General features: G+C 46.8%; 1 protein-coding gene across 5 annotated transcripts; it reads right to left on the reverse strand.

Annotated features, from left to right (window-relative positions):
• Window positions 1-1404: 1404 nt before the first annotated feature.
• Window positions 1405-21989, reverse strand: SAP130 (Sin3A associated protein 130). 5 transcript variants are annotated; one of them, XR_010474496.1, is made up of 22 exons: window positions 21840-21989; window positions 20989-21106; window positions 20171-20406; window positions 19383-19541; window positions 18154-18265; window positions 16594-16718; window positions 15614-15738; window positions 14892-15042; window positions 14587-14677; window positions 14204-14308; window positions 13005-13146; window positions 12618-12739; window positions 9728-10030; window positions 8574-8745; window positions 7242-7346; window positions 6213-6574; window positions 4770-5018; window positions 4350-4475; window positions 3338-3441; window positions 2961-3093; window positions 2539-2652; window positions 1405-2362 (listed from the first exon to the last, which is right to left on the reverse strand). XR_010474496.1 is itself a non-coding variant. In XM_065073157.1 (21 exons), exons 2-21 carry the CDS (start codon window positions 21098-21100, stop codon window positions 2204-2206), a joined length of 3168 nt encoding a protein of 1055 aa, XP_064929229.1. In that variant the 5' UTR covers window positions 21101-21106; window positions 21840-21989; the 3' UTR covers window positions 1405-2203. The 5 variants fall into 5 exon arrangements, 4 of the variants coding, with proteins under 4 accessions (XP_064929229.1, XP_064929227.1, XP_064929228.1 ...); XM_065073157.1 differs by lacking the exon at window positions 2961-3093 and having other exon boundaries at window positions 4770-5015; window positions 8574-8742; XM_065073155.1 differs by lacking the exon at window positions 2961-3093 and having other exon boundaries at window positions 8574-8742.
• Window positions 21990-22079: the final 90 nt, after the last annotated feature.

The following is a 22079-nucleotide window of genomic DNA, read 5'->3' on the forward strand; positions in this document are numbered from 1 at the left end:
TGCGCGGTCGGAAACATCCACTGCGGGGCTCGGGGGGGAAGACGTTCTCCGCTGGTCGCCCCCCTGCCAGGGGCCTTGGTGCGGCCCGCCGTGCCCATGGATTCCATCGGCAGCGCCCAGAGCCTTCCCCCCCTCTATGAAAATACAGATATTGCACCAATATTAGAGGCTCCAGAGAGATAGACCGGTGTAACACTTCGGGAGTGTACCAGTCCCAGTCTAAGCATAACAAATAAGAGGCAAGAAAAGCTCCGGTTGAAGGCCAGTGGTTATCACCACCCAAAGGCTGTGTCCCAGCATCGTCCTGTTAGTCTGGACAGCAGCCTTAACTACCAGGGAAACAAAGGTTGCAACAGGAGCCTTTCAAAAGAGTCAGATGAGAAGATCCTAGAAATCAAAACCCTGCCCGTAACCCTTCCAAGGACTATAGTGCAGGTGCGGCACTCAATCCTCCTCTCCCTGCCCCCAAAAACACCGCTCGCTGGTAATACCTTGGATTCCATCAAAAGGCCCTTTCGACAAGCAGTGAAACAGTTCTCAGCCCTACAAAAGGCTGAGATAGAATTTGTAATTGTAAAAGCTCAGCAAGAAGCTCGAACACAAACCTGGGAAGTGTTTTACCACCACAATGCCAAACCAAGCCTGGGCCCAACGCGCAGGCAGGACGAGGGGAGAAGCGGCACTCTGCTCCGTCCCCCCCTTCCAGGCCTTACCTCTCGCGTTTTACTTTGCGCTGTGCCACAGCCTTCTGCGTTTCATCCCACGGGTACAGACACGCTCCTCCTGGGCCTGTGGGAACACGGATGGCGCTGCTCTTCTGGCCAGGGACACGATCAAACAGTTAGCAGAACTGCCCTGCTACACAAGATACAATGTTGTTGTTATACCAGAATTGTATTCTACAATGAAAAGGTGTTTTTATTAAAATAAAAAAAATAATCAATGAAAATAAGACTGAAATAAGTCGGGTTTTTTGCACATGTTAAACACAGGAACAGTGTTAATACTGACATTATACTTTCTTCTCCAGCTAAAAAATTAGAAATAAGGAATTAAATATGTTTTTTTCCTAACTTCTGAAAGAACAGTTCTGAATAAAGGCAAGATAACAGCCCTGTAACTGGATGAAAGAAAAAAAGCATTCTTAAAACATAATTAGTTCATTAAACTGGAAGGTGTTCTGATGCGGAGGCTAAAAATGAACTGATTTGGCAGCCTTTATAAAAAAAATAAGGTTAAATGCACAGGCGGACAATCCATACTGCATTCAGTTATCCTTCCTCCGCAGCACAAGAGGCTGCCCGCTTCCCAGCAGTGCTGCTTCTCCCTAAAATGCTTCTTTCAAGGCTTGAACTCGAGTTTACAGCTTGAACAGCTTCACTAGTATGAAGTTATACAAACTGCTCACATACAAAAACCTCCAAAGTCCTTTATTAATGTTTTCAGGATGTATGTGGTACATACAATTAACATAACACCAGCTACAGGAAGTCCTCTGTTTCAAGAGGTTCTTCAGAACAAGGATCCCAGAGCACCAACATGGACACACACACACAGACACTACAAAATCACTTTGAAATGATTTCCCACCCCACCTTTTTCCTTTTTTTTTCCTCTTTTTAGAATTTTTTTTTAAACTGACAGCTAGGACTCCCAAGCCATTGGAGACGTGACTGGGGCAGATCCCGGTGCAGTGGCACTGGTTGGAGAAGGCTGCTTCAGACACTGGCAAGGCAGAGGAACAAGAACTGAACGGGGTAACTGAAAGCGCGGTCACTGTCAGCGCTCGGGTGACATCCGTGTCGGTACCTGCACGTCGGCCTCGCGGTGTCCCCGCAGAACCTGCTCCTGCGTGACAGGCGCCTACACACCTCACGTGCATTTACCACTAAGCTGCAGAATGGAAGGAGAGCAGAGTCCGCCTCACGCTGCGTCACTGGTTCCCGTTAGTAGGCACTGACACATCAGGAGGGTTATACAAATGGGACTGGAAAAGACTTGAAAAAGGGATGAGCCTGAGAGAAATCTTTGTTCGTTACGACAGATCAGCAACAATCCCTTCCGGCCGCCAGGCTTCACGTGTCCATCTGTTGCCATCTGTTCCCTAAACTCATCCTTTTTATTCAGATGCTCTGCTTAAAAATAAAACCCAACTACAAAAATGTTCCACTCCGTTCTGTACGTGTTCTCTGTTATTCTGGCTTTAGACCTTCTCCTTTCGCTTTAATTTGGATACTTTCTTGACAGTTCCATTCTTGTTTAGGAGCTTCAAAACGCGATCCTTGTGATCCAAAACCTTTAGCATGGAGTCTCGAGCCTCATTGATTTGATCCATCACAAGTTTACATCTCTGCATGTTCCCCTGAAATGAAACACTGTCGTCATTGACGGGAGAACCAGACTGTGCCTTTTTGCAAAACCACGTGTAACTGATGACACTGGAACACAGGAATTGTACCTACCCGGGGTTTTTTAAGCTCTTACTGCAGGAGGGTATTTTGTAATGCCGGTTAAAGCCGCCCTGCCGCAGGGACCTACCTGTATCAGTTCGTTGATGCGGTGCAAGTCGTCATCGGTCGCTGCCTTTTTCTTGGGGATGAGCCCCTCCTGCAGCGCGGTCAGCCTCTCGTACACATCGTGCTCCAGGTTCGTCTAAAAGACATCAGCACTTCATGAGAAGGTTCAGCGCCAGGCCCGAGAACGTTCGCCCGCATTACGAAAGCTACACAGAGAAGATGATAATCTGTTCCCCTCGCAGCTGCTCATGTTAGTAATTCAGAAGATGGAGGCTCTGACATAGAGTGTGGCACTACTGTTCTCACTACCATCCTGTTTAAAGGATTGCTCCACCTCTGAACAAACTTGGATCCTAACCAGAACTGTTTCCCCTATTTCTCACAATACTATTCCAGGAATGCAGAGGTTTTGGGGAGTTTGGTGCTAGAATGCAGAGCACCTACCTCACCCCCAACCTGAAACAGAAGCATCCAGGAATGTGGATCAGTGCTGCCTCCTCAGATCAGCCGCACCATCCCAAACAGACGCTTCTTCAGACCTGTGCATCAGCAGGAGGGAGTTGCCAATTTTGATCATCTGTACAAAATACATCAGCTCTTATGTCTGGATCAAAACCAACACTCCAGTTTCCAAGCCACTTACGCCACATTCCTGAGAAAGGGGAAAGCACGTCCCACTCCCTTTGGGCGCTACACACCAGCTCCTTTACAGCAACCCAACAGCAGATGACCATGTACTGAATTTGTAAAAACAGCCTCCTGTCTCACACAACGCCGTGTTCCCCCGCGTCGTAGGAAGCTGCCAAGCCCCATTCACCTACCAGCTGCAGGAGCTGAGCGGCGCAGAGATGGACCTTCCACCCTTGTGCACGACAGGATACGCCCTTCTGGTTGGCAATCTCCTGCAGCATGGCCTTCTTCTCTTCTGTCCGTGGGAAATACAAATACACGTTATTCCAACCTCAGGAGCTCGCCAGGCTGCACTTCTCTAACAAAAACATTAACCCAACTCCTGCTCTCCATGCTTCCTAATAAACGAGAATAAACTAAAATGTTGCTCAGACAGGAAAACAGCTGCCCGTCTGCCACCTATCTGACCACTGCGCTTGCTTATTAACAGGTTATCTGTATTTCCAGAAAAAAACGTATTACATCCCATTTTTTCGCCCTTTAAGAATGTAGCGCTCAGTGTTTCAACACCCTGCATGAAAAAGGGTCCATCCTTTACCACTGACACACACATCTACTCCCTTGTTGATGTATTTACACAGTTGCAAAAACCCCATCTGCTTAAAAACGGTAAGATATTAGCTAAAAAGCACAAAACACAGCCTCTGATCTCTATTTTCCTCAGGAAAAAAAAAATAAAAATCCCTAGAAGTCCATTTGTTAATTGACAAGAGTAGTTATGCTGAATCAAAAATGTTTTTGATTTAATCTGCAAGTTTGCTAGGTAGTAAGAAAACATGAAAACTAAGCAGTAGCGTATCACTTCTTTAAGGGCTGCTTTCCTCCGTAAGTTCCTATCACTGTACATAAATACATTTCTGAATAACTGTATTCTTTTTCGTTTTACAAAATGACGGTTAACTCTCTGTAATGTCCTTCCCTCCTTATGCGTCTCGAGAAGAGAAGAGATTTAGGCAACCTGTAGCTAATGAAAGCCATTGGCTTGCTTATCAACCCTTGTTTTCCACACTGCCATCAAAACTTTTTTGTGGGATTGCTGACCGACACCAGGCAGCTATGAATGCTGCCCGGACACCCTGCCCAGGGATGCTCAAGTGGTTTGTCCTGGGTGAATGAAACTCAAACCGTGAGCAGCAGACGGACCTTTCACCCGGACGTCGCTGTATCTCTGGAAATGGTGGTAAGCGGCTTTCCAAGGGTTGCGGTAATGACGGAGCAACGTGATGGGCGGCCTGGGACGCACAGGGACGTATCTGACACCTTCTTCATCTAGAAAAGGATCCAGGGAGAACTCTATTATCATCACTGAGTAGATGAAAGCAGATCGGTGTGACACAAGAGCTCCAGCAGATCGGTGAGCACTGCCTCATACAAAATGATGCCCTGTCAGGATAAGTCATTTCTCCTGAACATCACTATACAGAAAGTGCTGAGGCACTGATACTTGGATTCGGTATTACTGATGTTTTCAAAGTGGGAGAATGACAGACCATCTTCTCTGAGAAACCAAAGGAAGTGAAAATACAGACATTCATATATGAAAAAAAGACAGAGGTAAATTACCTATATACTCCTTTGGAGGAGACTTGCGCTTCTCTGCCTTCACCAGCAAACTTTTGGCAGTGGATTTCTCATCATCAGTGCTGTTTGTTTCCATCATGTCCCCTTCCTCCGTGGAGATGACATGCTGCTGCTTACGGGGCTTCTTCCTCGGGGAGGCACCGGGTGGCAAATCACTTGGAGGCATCGAAAGGTTGTTGGCCAGCAATGCCAGAGACGGAGACACAGTACTTGTTGTCAAAGGGGGGACTGCTGAGAGGAAGGGAGAGGAAGAAAACCCAAACCATCAGCAGGGAAAAGGTAACACACTGGCCTTGTTTGAACACTGCCTCCAAGCAGAGTTGCTGTTTCAGAACACTGTGAGCAGCATGGACACTCCATTGTATGTGTGCCTGATATTAAGCCAGCAGCAATCGCTAGGACAAGCGTATACCCTTAGCTTTGTAATGCCTCAGGTACCAGAGCATAAAGAACAAGAGCAGAGAGAACTGTCCCTCAGTTCTTTCATATTCTAAGCTTATGTTAGTTGAATGCTACAAAAAGGCATCCACACTGTGTTAAAAGAGACATTTTTGTCGGGCAGCACAGTGGCAGGTGGTTTGGGGAACACTCGACGTTTGGAGGGAAAAGCTCCATCAGCCGAGACAGTCCGCAACAAAAGGCTTCTGGGATGAGATCTCTTGACAATTTGACATACCCACAATTGTCTGTAAGAGACAAAAGAACCCTGAAGAGCCTAAGGCTGTCTGCCCATGCTCCAGAGACATCTGTAGCAAGGAGCTTCCTCCATCACAGGACAACAGACAGCTTCAAGGAGAGCGATAAAACCAACAACTAAGCCAGAACTCAGGTACTCAGAATGTGGGGTGCATTCCTACCACTTAGTCACCATATAGTGCCTGACCTGAGATCCATCAGGATCTGAATTTTAGTGATCAAACCATCTGATAGCAATTACAGGCCAAAGAGGATAAGGCAGGCAATATAATGAATATTTCTACAAGTTCTAGAGAAAAGTATCCATGAATCACAGAAGGCCCTGTGAAGTCCTACTCTGGTCACTAATTCTTTTCATACAAGAAAGCCCTGTGCAACTGAACAGGAGGATTTGTGAGAAAACCACAATTAACTGTACTGACTCATAATATATTGGTACTGCTGCTGAGCCTGTGTGTTTCAAGCAAGGAATTCACACAGCCTCTTTGGAGTTGGATCATTCGAACAAGAACAATGCAGTCTCAGTAACAGGTGATTTCACAAGAGATTAGGGAGAAGGCAAAGAAGAACTTTATGAGTAACAAGGCATATGGGAACCCTTTGACTGGTGTCCTGTGCTACCATGAAAGAGATGCGATTTCACTTTCATGATGGAAGCGTTGAAATCCTCCTAATTTCTCCACTGTCTCAACAACAAAGGAAGCAACCTGGTGATTAACAACCACCTACCAGATACCGGCCGCATGATGTCCATGGGCTCCACTTCCTCTTTGATTTTGATCTCTGGTACGGCAGGACCCAGCACGGCTGACAGGGCACCGCTCATGGTTGACGGCGGAGCGGGTGCTGCCACGATGGTGGTGGATGTCGGCGGAGCGGCCGGGACGGCTCCCGGCATGGTGGACAGAGCTGCTGCGGGCTGCGAGGTGGGACTGGCTGCTGCGATGATGGTTGGAATGGCGGAGGGGGGCTGCTGGGAGGTGGGAGGCACCGCGATGGTGGGCTGCTCGCCGCCTTGGTTCGACACTGCCTCCATCGACACCGTCACTGGAGTGGCCATGGACACATGGATTTCAGGTTTTGGCTTGGCTCTGTAGCATTAAAAAAGAGCAAAATAAACTGAACTGCATCTCAGTCATGACCACCCAGCACAAAGGGAGTGAGCTGGATACAGAATATCCAGTTTTTCCTGCATCTGCAAGAAACACCTGGCTCAGTAACAACAGGAGGAGGTGTCATCTCAGCTACAATTCCTCCTCCACGCCCTTTCTAATCCTTTGTATTTATTATAGCTATTTTCTTCCACTCACTGGAACAAGCAAATCTCACGACTAATTCCAGGTAACTTCAAAATACTTGTAAAAGGAGCAAGACACTTCCATACTGCAGACAAGAGCAAGCTTTACCCAGGGCTGTACTGTCCCCCATTGTCTGTCTGCAAGAGCTGCCATTATGGATAACAGCTATAAAACAATGAATTGTAAAGCCACTGAACTCAACTGAAGTGGGGTAAAAGCTCCATTTTCAGCATTCTTTTTCAAGCATTACGGAAAAAGAAGTTTTGTGGCCCATCCCTTACAGCAGCAGAGAGGTTTTTGTTTCTAGTGAAGGCTCATGGCCACGTATTTTTAAAGACAACTGCCTTAGCTTCACAACAGCAGAAATAGTCAAATTGTTCAAAGTCATCACCCTGACAAATTCAAACTGGACTAAGTTTGAAACTATTATGATGCAGTTGGTTGTTTCTCCAAGCCTTACCCAGCGGGCCTTGGTGATCCAGAGGTGCTCCGCATCGCGCTCTCGACACGTGTGCCGGCTACTTCAGGCGGCTGGGGTGGAATTAAGCTTTTCCGGACGGCCAGCCTGCAAGAGACAGACAGATCTGAGATTCCCACCTCCCCGATGCAAAGACAAAAACCACCGTGAGCAAAGGAATCAACCCTCTCTTGCCCAAAGCAGGACAGGAGCTACAGCCGTGTCACTGCACTGTCTACAGTATAACAAATCCACTACAGAAAGAGTCTCATTTTACTTTTCAAATTAGGTTACGTTTTGTTTTCTTCAAAGATAAAAGATTAGTTGCTCTGGCCTGGTCTCACCCCCATTTAGGGCTTCATCCTGCCAGTGAGAGCATCTCGCTGAGACTGCCAGGCTCCAAGCACGGACAAAGGAGGGCTGGCCATGCCCCTGTCCTCGCTGCTATTTCGAGACTGAGCAAACCATCTGGAACTAAACAGCATCAGACAGGCATCCACTTCGTTTAGCTGGACCGGACTGTGTCAAAGCGCGACTCCAAGACCTCAAGCCCTGAATGTGGATGTTGGGCAGCACAGGGCTGGGTACAGAAAAGCATTTTAGAGACTGTTCAGTCTCCTGTGGGGCTGCAAGTCAAATTGTTGTTCAAAATCATCAGCCTCTCATTCTTCAGTGATTTACCTCTGTTTCTTTCATTTCTGTTTCAGTTTTACAGCTTGCAGCTTCTCTGCCTTTAAAAAGGTTTCCACCCAAATAAAAAAAATAAGCATTTTAGTCTCATAGGACACATCAAGTCCAAATGTTTTCAGTCGTTAAGTCAGGAGGAAATGCATCGTTAATTCTAAAGCTGTCTCCTGCCTCTTTATTTAGGCATTTAAAATTAGACAGACAACATAAAATATTTTAAGAGTTTAAGTTACTCCCTCCCTTTTCCCTAATCAGATTTCACAGCAGGGTACTAATCCTACCCTTTCTACTCATCCGCATATTCTTCCAAGAAAAGCGCTGAAGACAAAGCACAGAATTCTAATTTTAGTAGATTATGAACTCTCTGTTTTTATTACACTAAGCAAGAAAGCCTAAAATCCGCTTTCCCTCAAAAGGTCATTTTCGAGAGCTAGGAGACAAACTGTCCTTCTTCTCAAGTAAGACAAAACTGTATTCTACCGTGTGGAAGGAAAAGAAATGTGCTTCACAGATCAGCAGGTTACTCATGACCACTGCTGACTGAGTAATTTGCTACAGAAGTTTTCTCATCTCCACTGCAATGACTCCATTTAGCCGGGCTGGATCGCACAGAAGCGTCACTCGCGTGTCACGGTCGCTCCTACTCACCCATCCGTGGTTGGTTTCTTCCGGAGGATGCTCGGGCGCGGGGAAGAGCCCTGGGCCGGCGCGCTGGCGCTCTGGCTGTGGGTTTGCACAACTGTGGTTGCCGCAGAAGCCGTGTTGAATGTGTTGCTAATAGGATTGGCTACAATGGTGGCTCCGTCTGCCAAGACCACTGCTGGGGAGGATGGACATGGACACAGCAGAGAGAAGATACAGAGAAGAAAAAGCAGCGGTTACTTAAGAAAATCTGTTGACCAAGCAGGTGTTTGCAGAGCACATGTTGTTTGTGCTCCCTTCACTCCAATCTTTCCCTGCAGTGCTTTCCGTATATTTTGTAAGCAACACCTTTGCTAGAAGCAATCTGATCACTGGACCTTGTGCAGGAAGATGGAAACTACCTCCCACCTAACAACTGCTGCTAGGGAAATAACCTTTTCCAGAAGAAATGGAAAATGCAGAAGTCACTAGGGAGATCACCAACACAACTGGGTCAACAGAGTAACACTCTTAGTAGGGTGTGTGTGGCAGCACACGCCACTTGTAAGCAACCACCATCAGCTGTGTTTATGTTCTGATGTTCAGCCAAAGCCTGTTTTGCCGACTAACTGGTGCAAAGTGTTTAGACAGTCAGGCAGTCACTGGGCAACATGCCTGCCAGCTTTGCAACCGCATATGATCTTGGTTGCCATATCCCATTTCTTCAGTAAGTTGTTGGTGTTTCATCAGACCAATCATTTTTAATGCAAGGTGGCTTCTATCATAGTCCAAGATCGGGTTACCAACTGTTGAAGGTACCTGGCCATGTTTTAATTGCTGCTGCGATCTAATGTGTAGCTGTAATGGTTTGCAGAACCTCATTTACTTGTAAACGTTTTTTCCATCAAGGCCTTACTGAAGAGAGTAGTTTAAGCTCAGGCACTACCAGTGTCTTCCACTGAAGTGACCTATTCAAGGCTACACATGTGCTCCACCTGGTGTGCTTAATAATAATAAATCAAGAAACAGGGAAAAAAATCTTTGCTGTGAGAAGATGAGTATGAATGTGCTTACTGTCCACTACTGGGCCACAGAGACAAGATCGTTAGAGTAAAAGAACGAAAACAAGAAGCTTAGTTGGTCTGACAGGGCCCGATGTGGACTCTGCTGGTCGCTCCCACCTGAAGTCTTGGTGTCTGCCTGTGGCTGCTGAGCGCTGATTGGTGCCGGCTGCAGACCCTGCGTGCCAATTGGTGCAGCGGGGTGGAGTCCCTGCGTCCCGATTGGTGCTGGCTGGATGCCCTGGGCGCTGATTGGTGCTGGCTGGATGCCCTGGGCGCTGATTGGTGCCGGCTGGATGCCCTGGATGTGGCGGGCGTGGGAGGCGTCCACAGTCATGAGCTGCATGGGGTTGAGGTGGACGGTGGAGGCCACTCCGACCCCGGTCTGGGCTGTGATGGCCGAGTTGGGCGCCTGGGCTGAAACTGGGAGCAGCAACACAGACACCCGGTCAGGCCCACCCAGCACTTCATGCTCGAATGCTTTCAGAGGCTGGTTTGCTTTGGAAAATCGATTTGCCAGCCTGGTTGCTGCAGTAGGAAACCTGAGAGCGGAGGGGCCAGAGTGTCTGCCAGAAGAATTAAACATTACTACGACCATTCCATTTTTGCTTTCAAATTGCAACAAGAGAGAAAAAGATAATGTTTAACTCTACTTTTAGACTCAAATCACATTTCTGTCCCCAGCCTCTGGTCTCAGAAAGCTGTGCGCTGTTTTTGTTCACTATCTTATTTTAACAGTATTTGCAAGTACCAACACCTGGCATTTTCCCCTGCTTTAAAAACATAACAAAAACCCACCAAATCAAATCACCAAACACAAAAAAAGCCACACAAAAATATCCCACAAAACAACAGAAGCATAATCCATTTCTTGTCAAAAACAGTCTTTCCACAGAGCTTATCATTACATCAACTAAAAACCTCCCACCCTTTGACTGTACAAAAGCAAGCAGAGAAAGCAGAGACTCAAGTGTATGTATCTTAAAACAGGGCTTACTTCCTTATCCCTTTTCCCCAGCCGCATAATCATGAAAAAATGGTTCCTTAGCATAGGTGGACGAACTATTCTGAAGTTGAGCACTATCTTATCTGGCTCAGAACAGGGCTTACATTTATAGGCTGGATCTCACAGCTCAAATGAACATGAAAGTTTTTTTGTGGCAGAATACTGTTCCCAAAGCAGCACCTGTTCTAAAAAGTTCAAGTGATTTAAATTTACAGCTCTAAGTGACCCTGATTCCATCTTTCCAGATCCACTATACAGCACATGGCACTTCTCCCAGGCAGCGCTTCACCATGCTGTCAGAGCACCTGCAGTCCTGGATCCCCAGATCTCCCATCTTTACAGAACTGCCACCATTTCCGCAGCCACACACACAACACAAGTGTGAACTTGCCAACAATGGACTCGCTTGCTGACAATGGAGAGTCCTCTCATCGTGGAACAAGCTGGTTTTGTCATTGTCACAGGATTTCCATCAAGTTCTTGTGCTGACAAGACACTATAAACAGCTTTCAAAAACCTGAAATCCACCACCTGGTCTCTGAAAAGGGCTCCTGTATGAAGTACAGCACATTGATTCTCTTAGTGAAATATCCTGTGCGAAACACTCTGTCACAGTTCTATCCAACAAAGTCCTTTTGGGAGATGATATAAAACACAAGCAGCATTTGGAAAGCCAAAGCCAACATTCTTCCTCAAAATTCTGCATTAACTCTCCTTATCTCACTGATCTCTGAAAAGTCTCCTCTGTGATTTCACTTGAGCACTCACTGGCTGTACTTAGCACAGGTGTGTGTCCCTCTGGACACCCTGAACCCTCTCCTTTAGTTGCCGCCAGTTACTGCCACAATTAGTACCTTCAACTGATGCTTCAAGTCAAGTTAACAAGCAAAGTGTCTCTGTCAATGAGCTGAAGAACCTACACATGCTTTTTTAAAAGTGAGCATTAGGTTACCATCACCCCAAAATGCCACCAAAGCAGGAACTCCTGGCAGCTGGCAGGCACGTTCCACCAGGGGCTCTGTAACCACAGCTGCCAACACCAAGTGTCACCAGTCATCTGCCTGTTCTGCTTTAAAACCTCCAGCCAAAGTGCAGAAGGTACAAAAGAAGGTCACTTGCCCCTTTTGTGAGTCCTTTCATCATCCTGAAGCCCACCTCAAATCCTGACGTGACTTATAGTCGAAGACTTGCAACTTTTCACTGGCATTTTGATGACAGGAAGAGCCGGCCCCAGTAACTCATCAATGTCCTGTACAGACCTTCCCATTCAGCAAAATGGGCTTGGCCACCCCCGAGTCCTTCCCAATTCCCTTGACCCCACTCAAGGGTAACATGCTGCCAGCAGTGCAGATATTCCATGAAAATCCAAATCATGCACCTCCCTACAGTTTGGACTGTGGGAATTATCACATTACAGAGAACAGTCCTCAACCACTTGGTGAGGTAAGAGTGCTCCAAATTTTGTCACACAATGACCTAAGTTTGGCTTGACTACATGAGCTCACATTACACATAATTTTTTGACTGTGCAAATTACTGTAATGGTTCAAACATGTTAATCGCTTCATTCTTTTAAACAAAACACTAATACAAATGTGTGCAATGCAGCCTATTTTTTCCATTTTTGGTTCAGGTTTCTCACTTGAACTGTACACTCGTGGCAAGAGATTAAAGGGGGCTTCTCAGAACACCAGGGCATGAAGATGCACCAAAGAGCTGCTTTAGTTTGAAGGAGTTTTACTGTTTTGACTTGTAGAATAAAAAATGTTTACTTCGAGAGATGCAAACCCTTGGATATAAAATGTGAAACTCCTGAGGAAACTCTTATTAGCTGTATTTAACAGGCCTCTGAAGTAGTTTAACATCCCTTGCCCTTGAGACTTTTGTGACAAATTGTCACAATCAAACATAAAAGCCCCTTGGTGTCTCCCATCACTAAAGCTCATACATGAGCTGACAACTGAACAAAGGGTCCACGTCAGCTTGTCCCAGCGCTGGTCATACCTGGATACTGGCGAATGGTGGACACGGAGCTGGTGATGGGGGTGTAGGTGTGCGCAGTCAGAGGGTAGGCAGAGGGTGGGTACGTTGGTAAGAAATACTGGAACTGCACAGGCACCGACTGCCTACGGGCATCAGAGAGAGCAAGTATTACACACACCATTTCAACAGCTCATCCTCAACCCTGCCTTTGGGCCAATCCCCGAGCGTTGTAACCTCATACGTCATGAGCTGTCAAGTATCTCAACTATCATTAGCTCAAAACGACCCAATCCCCCACCCCCGGTTTTTAAAACACGTTATTTCCAGGACAGCAAGCCCTAGAAAAGCAGCAAGGTGCTCAAAACCTGCACACACCCCCCCTCATTCACAGACCTGTTATTTTCCCACCTGTTGTCGTTTCTGGTTTCCATTGCTACTGGGTTTGGAGACGCCCGGTGACTGGAGAGGGGGATGAGATTACTCCTCTCTGCTGTGTAGTCAGACTGGATCCGGGGGGAAGTATGTGTGATTTGCTGAGGAACCACTTTAGCTGCATGAGGACAAACATGTCATCAGTCGACAGTCAAAGGAAAAGTTTGTAAACACTGCAAAGGTTAATTCTCCAGGGAAAAACCCCAATACTACTCCCTTCCCCCTCAACCCAAAAAACTCACCCCACCCCCAGATAATTTCCTACCCACAGTGATAATAGATTTCCTCAATAAGCAAAAAAACAAGGGAAACAAAGCCTTTTTTATCAATCTATACCAGAATAGATGGATATTATAAATGCATATATAAATTACACTTGCTAACAAAGTTAGTCTAGTGCTAAAATGAACTTCATTTTTTCTTTTTAGGATCAGCTCAATCCTTTCTACCGTCATGAACTTATTTATTCAAGTTTTCAAAGCAGAAGTTGACAGAGATGAAGAGAAACAAGATCAAGGCACACAAGTATACGCAGGCAGAGGTCAAGAAAAGAAAACATCCACAAAAGCTTTACAGGAAACACTGATGTATGGAGACATAACTTCACTCCCTGGAAATTTATGGTGGGGAGAGATATTACAAGATCTCGAAAGAACAAGGAGGTCAGTAGGAAAACAGATGAACAAAGGAAAACTTCTGCAGTTCTGTAGGAAGCATCTCAGGTTCCACATCGAGGCAAATAAAGTTCCCACCTTTAGAGCTTAGTGTTTTACCTCCAAATGAACACACTAATCGAGCTCAACTAAGCTATGCCTAAGGCCTCAAGAAGCATGAGAAGGAACTTACAAAGTGACCTCTGAAAACTGTATTCTATCACCAAGCAGTTACAGCTTCTAGTATATACAAAGCAGGTTCTAAAATGCCCAAAGGCCCAAGTTCATTTAAAAATTCAATTGAGTAAGTTAATGTGCCATTTTATTACTTAGTCCTCCTAGAGCATCTTTTTATCCTAGCATTAAAAAAGTGATGCCACAGCAGACCTGTTAATTGGTTTCTCCCAGCTCGAACTGATATTCTTCCCCTCCTTAATTTGCTAACATGCACAAACACTGCTAGCATAAACAGAAAAACAGAAGCATCAGTTACATACTCTTCCTGCAACTGAAATCACTCACCAACTGGGATGTTTGAGGTCGTGACAGCTGTAGCATGGGAAGAATGGGAAGGCATTGTCATGGTGACAATGGTGCTTGTAGGCGCTTGGGTGTGAGACACAGAACCTAAAGAAAAAAAAGCACAAGATCTTTCTATCGAGCCATATCATACCAGTGTATCTATATCCAAGCAAAGAGGGCAAAAATCCCAAGCCAAACCACCTCCCTAAAGAACCAAGTTACTTCTCTCCTGAAGTCTGCTCATGTACTTCCAAATGCACCCTCTACCATAAACGAACAATTCAACAGAACTGAAGAGGCTCCATCCTCAAGGAGGAAAACCAACAAAAAGCAACAAAGCCCAGACCCCACCACCCCCCCACAGTAGCGTTATGGACACTCACCAGCCGTGGTTGCTGAAGCGATGGTATTTGTTGCCAAAATAGGTGCCACCGTTGCTGCTGCCACTGGAGTCCCAGTACTGAAAATAGTTTTCTATGAAAATAAAACCATGACATAAAAAGATTAGTACATTTAAAAGATATACTTAGTATGGAATCATCTTGCATTGACTGTAAGGAACATTAATTTTTAACCTAAGTCTTTTCCCAAATCTAATGCTAGCCCTCAAAATACAAACCAAAGAGATGTCAGAAGAAGCAAGAAGGGTTTTTTTGTTTGCTTGTTTGTTTAATTTCCTGCAGTTTACCTGAGCCATAGTGTGGAGCTGTGGCTTCTGTGTTCCTATAGCTGGGTGAGATGGTAGTGTGATCCGAGTAGCTGTGTCCCTCGGCTGGGCAGGCCGCTGAATGCTAATCGCTGCAGAAGGCGGGTGCTGCTGGATAGACAGGGTGGGTCGACTGGAGACAGAAAAAGAAAAATCATCTAAACCATGTGGAGAATAAATATGAAAGATAAAATTCAGGGACACACATCAAGCCTCGGTCTCCGCCTCTGTGAAAGCAGCACCGCTATCAGGTATATGGTAAAGCTGCGTAAAAAATTTGAACTACACTGTGCTGCCCTCATCCGCCCTACACACTCAACTAGGATGGCAGATATATCAATAACTCCTACACCTTCATAAAAAAAGACTATCAGAGATACTTTTCAATATTCACGTGTCATTTTTCTCCGTGTCTTCATAAAAGAGACGGGCCAAATTAGCTAAGAGTTCCTGCAACAGAAACTCTGCTTTCCAGGAAGCAGTACTTCAAAACTGAGTTATTAAGGTGCTTCCTTCTCTGAACACAGAGCTACACTTCACATTTATAGGTATTTTTATTCACAGAACTGAAAGCATTTCCACCATGCGAGCATTACATCATCCCACATCTAGAGGATTCTCAGTTCTGGACGATTAACACGTGTGTTTCCCCTCTCTGTTTCCCCTGTGAAGTCAGAGCACCGTGGGTTTCAGAGCCTCTTTACCTGAGGGTTGACTCTGCAGCATGTGCTGCTGTCGTAGTTATAACAGGGGACTGAGCTCTTGTGGCTGAGACAGTTGCCACCACAGCAGGAGGAATAGTGCTCGAAGTTGTCACTGGAGGACGAGACTGTAAAAATGAGTGAAAAAGAGACAATTTCAGAAAAGAAATTCTGTTGTTTAGAGAATAACTAGGAATTAGTCAAAACTGGTTTTCCTACACCTTATCCCTAAGTTTTGGCATTGTAAAAGATTTCGAGTCTTTCTGAACTAATCTGAAACCTGCCAAGCAGATCTGTCCTGGTTTTCAAAGCACGTTCATCACAGGAATCGAAAACCAACAAAGTTAACAAGACCAGATCGCTTGAAGGTCTTTAGGAAAAAAAACCCAAAGGTCAGTTCCCTTCAAAACAAAAAGAAACCCCGATCCAAGTACATCCAGGAAGTTAAAGGTGATTGCATTGGGATCCTAGCTGAAAGCACAAAGTAAAGATGTTTAACCCTTCATCCTAACAGGGAACATTAGCAGTACTACTGTAGGGAGATTATATCTACCGTCTTCTCACATGTGTACGTGAGCCAAGATACACAGAAGCATATTTAAATGAGTTTTTTTTTTTTTTTATTCTGCATCAATGTATACGTTTAAGAATAAATCAATAAGAGCTAATGCACCAGACTTTTCAGATTTTAGAATTTGAATATATCTGAACTAAGTCCTCTTCCCAGTTTCTAAGCACTTCGAAGGCAGTTAAAAACCCAGCTTATGGCATCAAGTCCACAAAGGAAATAAAACCACAAGACTAAGGCAACCATTGCACTAGTTGCTATTAGGAACTGGTACCCAAGAAGCAGAACTGGAAGAGAGCTGGCAGTAGCCCCAGCCCAGTAAACAGGTAATTACAGGTTATATATTTCAAGGAAGTGCCAGGAAAAGGTGGAGCCAGCAGCAAGCGCTGTGCAGCGCTGCCTGGCTGCTACCTGCCTGGATCGGCTGGTGAATGATGTGCTGGACCGCTGGCTGAGCCGTAGCCGCATTTGGCAACTGGGATGCTGGTCTCAGGACTGTGGTCACTTTAGAACTGGACATCACCGCAGCAGCTGCCGCACCTGGGAAACAAACCAGTGTGTTGAAACACCGCGTGGCCAAATGCCTCCATGAGCACAGATTCTGACCTTACCTGGTATGTATTTCAGTTTTAACGTATTTCATATGTATGTCAGTTCAGGTGACGCTGGTAAGGCTTACAACAAATATACATAAGGTTCACAAAAGTATGTGGGAAAGCATAGGTATTTTAAATGAATTTGCTTTATTGATAGTTGTTATTGCCTTATAATAACCTTATACTGCAAATCCTATTCCAAGCTATGGAAGTCAGTAGAAATAATTCAGTTTGATTACTGGGCTAATGTGTAAATAAGTCACCTGATACCAACAGTAATCTCACTGCACCTGATGAAGCTCAGAAGCAAGACTACACATGAAATAGAAGAAAACCCAAAGAAAAAAAAACAAACCCTTTTAAACCCGGAATGTGATTAATCTGTCTACTGTTTGGTGTCTCCTGAACATAAGAAATCACTATAGAAGACAAATAGCCTCGAAACCATTTGATGGACTAGATTGAATAGCTTTTGTAGACGTTCCCCGTTTAAATTATTACCTCAAAAAGTTAATATTCAAGCTGAGAGAAAAAGAGGAGGAAGGAAAAAGAAAACACGCACTAAGTCACAATATAGAGTTTGTGGCAGCTGTCCCACAAGAACCAAGTGAACAACATTTTACTTCAGCTGCAAATAAAGCTGCATGGTCCTTCCACCCCGCTCCAGGAAAAGAAGATTAGGCCTTTGCTCATGCCAATTTATTTTTCTTGAGTGACCAAATAACATAAAACATTAAAAGAAATACAAACAAAAATGGCACTCTGAATTCATATCAGTTTAAAGTTGAACTAGAAACTTAACTCATAAGCTTTTGAAAGTAAAAGTGCAGCCAGAAGTCAGACTGTATTTGGCACAGGGCTTCTTTTAAGGGTTGATCTCCTGCTTTGAAAGCCATGGCAATCAAAACCCTGGGGGACAAGAGCCTGTAGTAACCACTAGCATTTAACTCAAGGGTACTCATATTAGCATGTACAAAAAAATGCACAAATGATCCTGTGACAGGTGGGTACAAGAAAATGCCTCACAACTGCTCAGGTGCCACTTCGTAGCAACACTTGCTACCAAGAACATACGTGACATTTTGCAGAACAGATCAGTCTATGCCAGTGTATATTTTTTTCTTGAAAGTGTTCAGTTTGAACAGCACAGACGTGCTGGTACCTGCCAGCATTTAAAACGCCGTTGCATGGTGCTGCCATAAATGGTTGTAGGCAAAACAATTCTTAGAAGGCCAGCAGTCACCTCTTTCTGCCAGCAGTTCTAAGAGCTGAATCATTAGCTGCATTAGCAGTGAGAAAAATTTTCGAGGCGAAGGCCAGACACGTCTCTCGTGAGAGGCTGCGGACAGAAGGCAGGGATAGCACAGCTACATCTGTACCTCGGGGCAGGTGAGAGGCGCCGATGTGCAGTGGAGGCCCAGGAGCGCTGCTTCTGATGATAGACATCTGCACGTTGGTGGCCATGATGTGATGCAAGTTACTAGGATGCCCCTGCAGAGTTAAAGAAATAACAAAAACCAAAATGAACTATGAGTGCTGTGTTGACAAGAATTAATGGCCACACTAGTACCACATCCAAGTCCCAAAGACAGAAAAGAGAATTTTGTAGAAATACGTGATGTACAAAGGTTGCATGCGTTACAAGCTGAGTGGAGAAAGAGGCAGATGTTTCTACGGGGTACGTTACAGAGCCTGCAGATATTGTGTGTGGAAGATGGAGACATTTATTTATTTCACTGATATAATTTTCTGGTTGGCACATAGGTGACAAGGAGCATTCACCCCCTTATAAAATGAGAGACGGCCCTTCTGCCCTTAGTGACACTCAAGGCACAGATCCACAGCACCTCTCCAGTAAAGTCAGAAGAATAGCGGGAACCTGGCAAATCCTGCGACAATTCTATTTTCTTATAATTCTGGACTTCCCAGGATATTAATGAAGATAAAAATCCACTGGAACTGCTACACATCCTTAGCCAGCTGAACTCAAATCCACCTAAAGGCACTTTACATCTAAACCCTGAGACTTCAGCGGTTTAGTGATGAGTGTTCTGGCAAACTAGTTTCAAATCACAAGGACTGGCTCTGCAGTCAAAGTTAGAGTGGAAAGAAAATTTCTAACACATCATCTACACCTCCCTCCCTCAAATTTTGTCACTAGTGGTTTAATAAATATACAGTGCAAAACCATGAGCTGTTCCCAGGACAGCTAAAGAACACTGCAGTGATGAATCCCAGCAGTTTGTCTGCGCTAGTAACACTGAAAACAGCAGGAGCTTTTAAGGGAAGACTCAGCTGCATATCAGCTTTTGGATATGGCTCTGCTACCACAGCCTCGCTGTGCTGCATCAGTGGAATAATTACAACAAATTAGCAGCTTTCTAAAGGGCCAGTGATAACTGAGTCTGGGCTTTAATGCTCCAAGCAGAACTGATCTGACAACCAGTGGCCCCTGAATGGGGAAGCCTGCTCTCTGCCTTCCCTCCTGCTGCAAGAGCCCACCTCGGTTGTACCAATATTGGCATTGATCTGACCGTGCAGTGAGCTGGAACAGAAGAAAAACAAAACAAAACCAAAAAGCCCCAAACAAACAACCCAGAACCCAGACCTGTTGCCCACTGATTGTTGCCACAGGAATTGTTGGAGCCTGCGGGATGTTGCTTTCCATGGTCACAGTAACTTGCCCAGGAACCTTCGTGGGAGCCGAGAGAGTAGAGGGTGGAGCAGGAGCAATGGGCCGGCTGGGCATAGTGGGCTTCAGGGGAGGCTGCAAAAAATACAGAGACAGAAACGTTGGAAACTCCAAAGGAGAGGTCAATGTTGAAGCAAAAATTGAATCATTTTGGGGGATCAAAGCCAGGAGAGAAAGTCAGCTTTGCACAAGAATAAGTATGGCTAAGTATTTGGAGAGGAAGGATATTGGTCATTTAGAGCTATTCCATTTTTGTTTGGGACAAAGAAAGGGCATCTTTTGCACTGGAAATACATTGCTTCTAACATACAGCATGAGCCACAAGTGGAACCTGTCAGGGCTACAGAAACTCCCCCACAGAAACCGGGCGTTAACAGTTAATTTGATATTCTCACCCACTCCTGCAGAGAAATAGTAAGATTTCAGAAACTGATTGAAATAATTCTTCTTGTAAGACATAAACCACCCCCCAAAAAAAACCTAAACAAAAACAAACAAAAACCCCACAGCCTAATGCTGTGATACTATGAAGTCCCCAGTGTCCCACAGGAAACAGCTAAACACACATACAGTCAGCAGAAGCACATGCAAAAGTTTAAGAAACAAAAGCAGGGAAGTTTTCAGTAGACTTGATTTTTATTCAACACTCTAACTTGTAATAAGACTCTATTTTTTCCTCTATGCGTTGTGAATCTCCTCATTACCTTCATAAGTCCATCTGAAAAGGAAAGTGGCACAGCTGGAGTCAAATGCGCAGGCGGCGCTGTCACTGTCACCGGGGCACCGGACTGGACAGGGTGGTGCTGGGTCAGCATCTGAACCTGCGGGTACGGCCGAACAACCACCGGTTCCTGCTTTTCTTCTCGAGGTTGTATGGAGCCGCCAGGGCCCACATGCTCTCTAGGAGCAACTTCTGAGTCACGACTGGATTCGTCACTCACTAGCAAAAAAAAAAAAAAAAAGAAAAAGGGAACTCTGAGAAAAAAGGTAAAACAGGTTAACAAGTTCACATTGGTCACCCAACACCAGGTCAGAGATGTGATGTTAGAAACAGTCTAAATAAAAGAAATTCGCCCTACAACTAAACATTTTTCAGTGATGAAAACCCTCAGAACCCTGGCATTGCTTCTGTCGGTTCCCCTTGGAACCAATGGCCTTGAAACGCTGCACAGCTTGGAGTCACCTCCATCTAAACAGCTTCTTCAAACAAAGACTGACTTTTTCTTTCCATTAAAACTACAACTTTTAACTAGGTAAATGCCATAAAGTCCTACATCAAACAGGTAGCATCTAAAACTCTTCATGTCACGCGTTATATATCAGAACATCAAGGTGAAAAACATGTATAACCCCCCCTGAATACAAAGCCGCTGCCCCCATCACTCAGGTACCCTGTGAAACCTGTCATCTCAGCAGGGACGGCAGTAACGGGGATCGGGGCTCCCCCCCCTTTTCAGCTGCACCAAACGTCCCCACGCTCATCCATCCCCTCACATGCAGAGGCCGCGCCGGACCCACTTACCTGCGGCGGCGGGAGCGATGAGCCCGGCGGAGCCGCTGGTGGGGATGGGCGGCGGCGCTGGTCCCAGGCCGGCGGGCGGCGCGCCCGAGCGGGGAAACTGCTGCGAGCTCATCTCCGCCTGCGGGACCGGCGGTCGGTAGGTTACGTTACGTCACGTCACGTCATCCACGTCATCCACATCACAACACGTCACGCTACCGGCGATTCCCCCCCGCCGTTCTTCCCCCGGCACCGCCTCGCGGGGGGCGACGACACCTCCGGCAGGCCCCGCCCCCCACTCCCGCCCCGCTGATTGGGTGCGGCACCAGCTGCACCGCCAACCCTGCGCCAATGCGGCGCGCCCCCGCCACACCAGCCAATCCAGAGCAAGTTTCTCCAGCCAGTGAGGAGCGACCGTACTAATGACCTCACAGGGCGGTGAGCCAATGGCGGGGACGACAGCGCTGGCCAATGAAGGCCGACCGTGCGGCCCGGGCCCGCCCTGCCGTGCCGCTGTGAGGGGCCGCAGGGCCCGGATGTTCCCGGGAGCGCGGCGGCGCCGGGGCCGCCCCTGCCCGCACCGAGCGTGTCCCGCAGCGCCCGGCCCAGCCGCGCTCGCCTCTGTCCTGTCCTGTCCCGCCCCTGCTACTTCCCGCCCCGGTCCCGCCGCCGCGCAGGGCCCCGCCCCTCTCCGCTCTCCTCACCGCCACCGCCGCCTCAGCCGCTCGCGCCGCTCCGCAGAGCTGCCGCCGGGCGTCAACTCCACCCCCGCGGCCGCGCACCGAGGCAGCGGCCGCCAAGCCCGCCCGCAGCCCTTCCCCGGAGCCGCCCCCGGAGCGCGGCGGTGCCGGTCGCGCTGCCCGCGGCGTTACCTGAGCCCGGGGCGTCCCGCAGCAGCCGCCACAGAGGAGCCGCCGCCGGAGAACCGAGCTCCGCTTCCGCCGCCGCAGCTGCCAGCGGCGGATTGGCCCCGGTGGGCCCCGCCCACCGCAGCACTCCCCCGCCCCATTGGCTGCGGCAGCGCTCCCCCGAGGCCTTCTGGGAGTTGTAGTCCGCGCGCTCGCCGCGGCGGGCAGCGCTCTCGCGAGAGGCGGGAGGGGCGGTGCCCGGCC

The sequence above is a fragment of the Columba livia genome, chromosome 9 (genome assembly GCF_036013475.1).
Source record: "Columba livia isolate bColLiv1 breed racing homer chromosome 9, bColLiv1.pat.W.v2, whole genome shotgun sequence".
NCBI lineage: Eukaryota > Metazoa > Chordata > Aves > Columbiformes > Columbidae > Columba > Columba livia.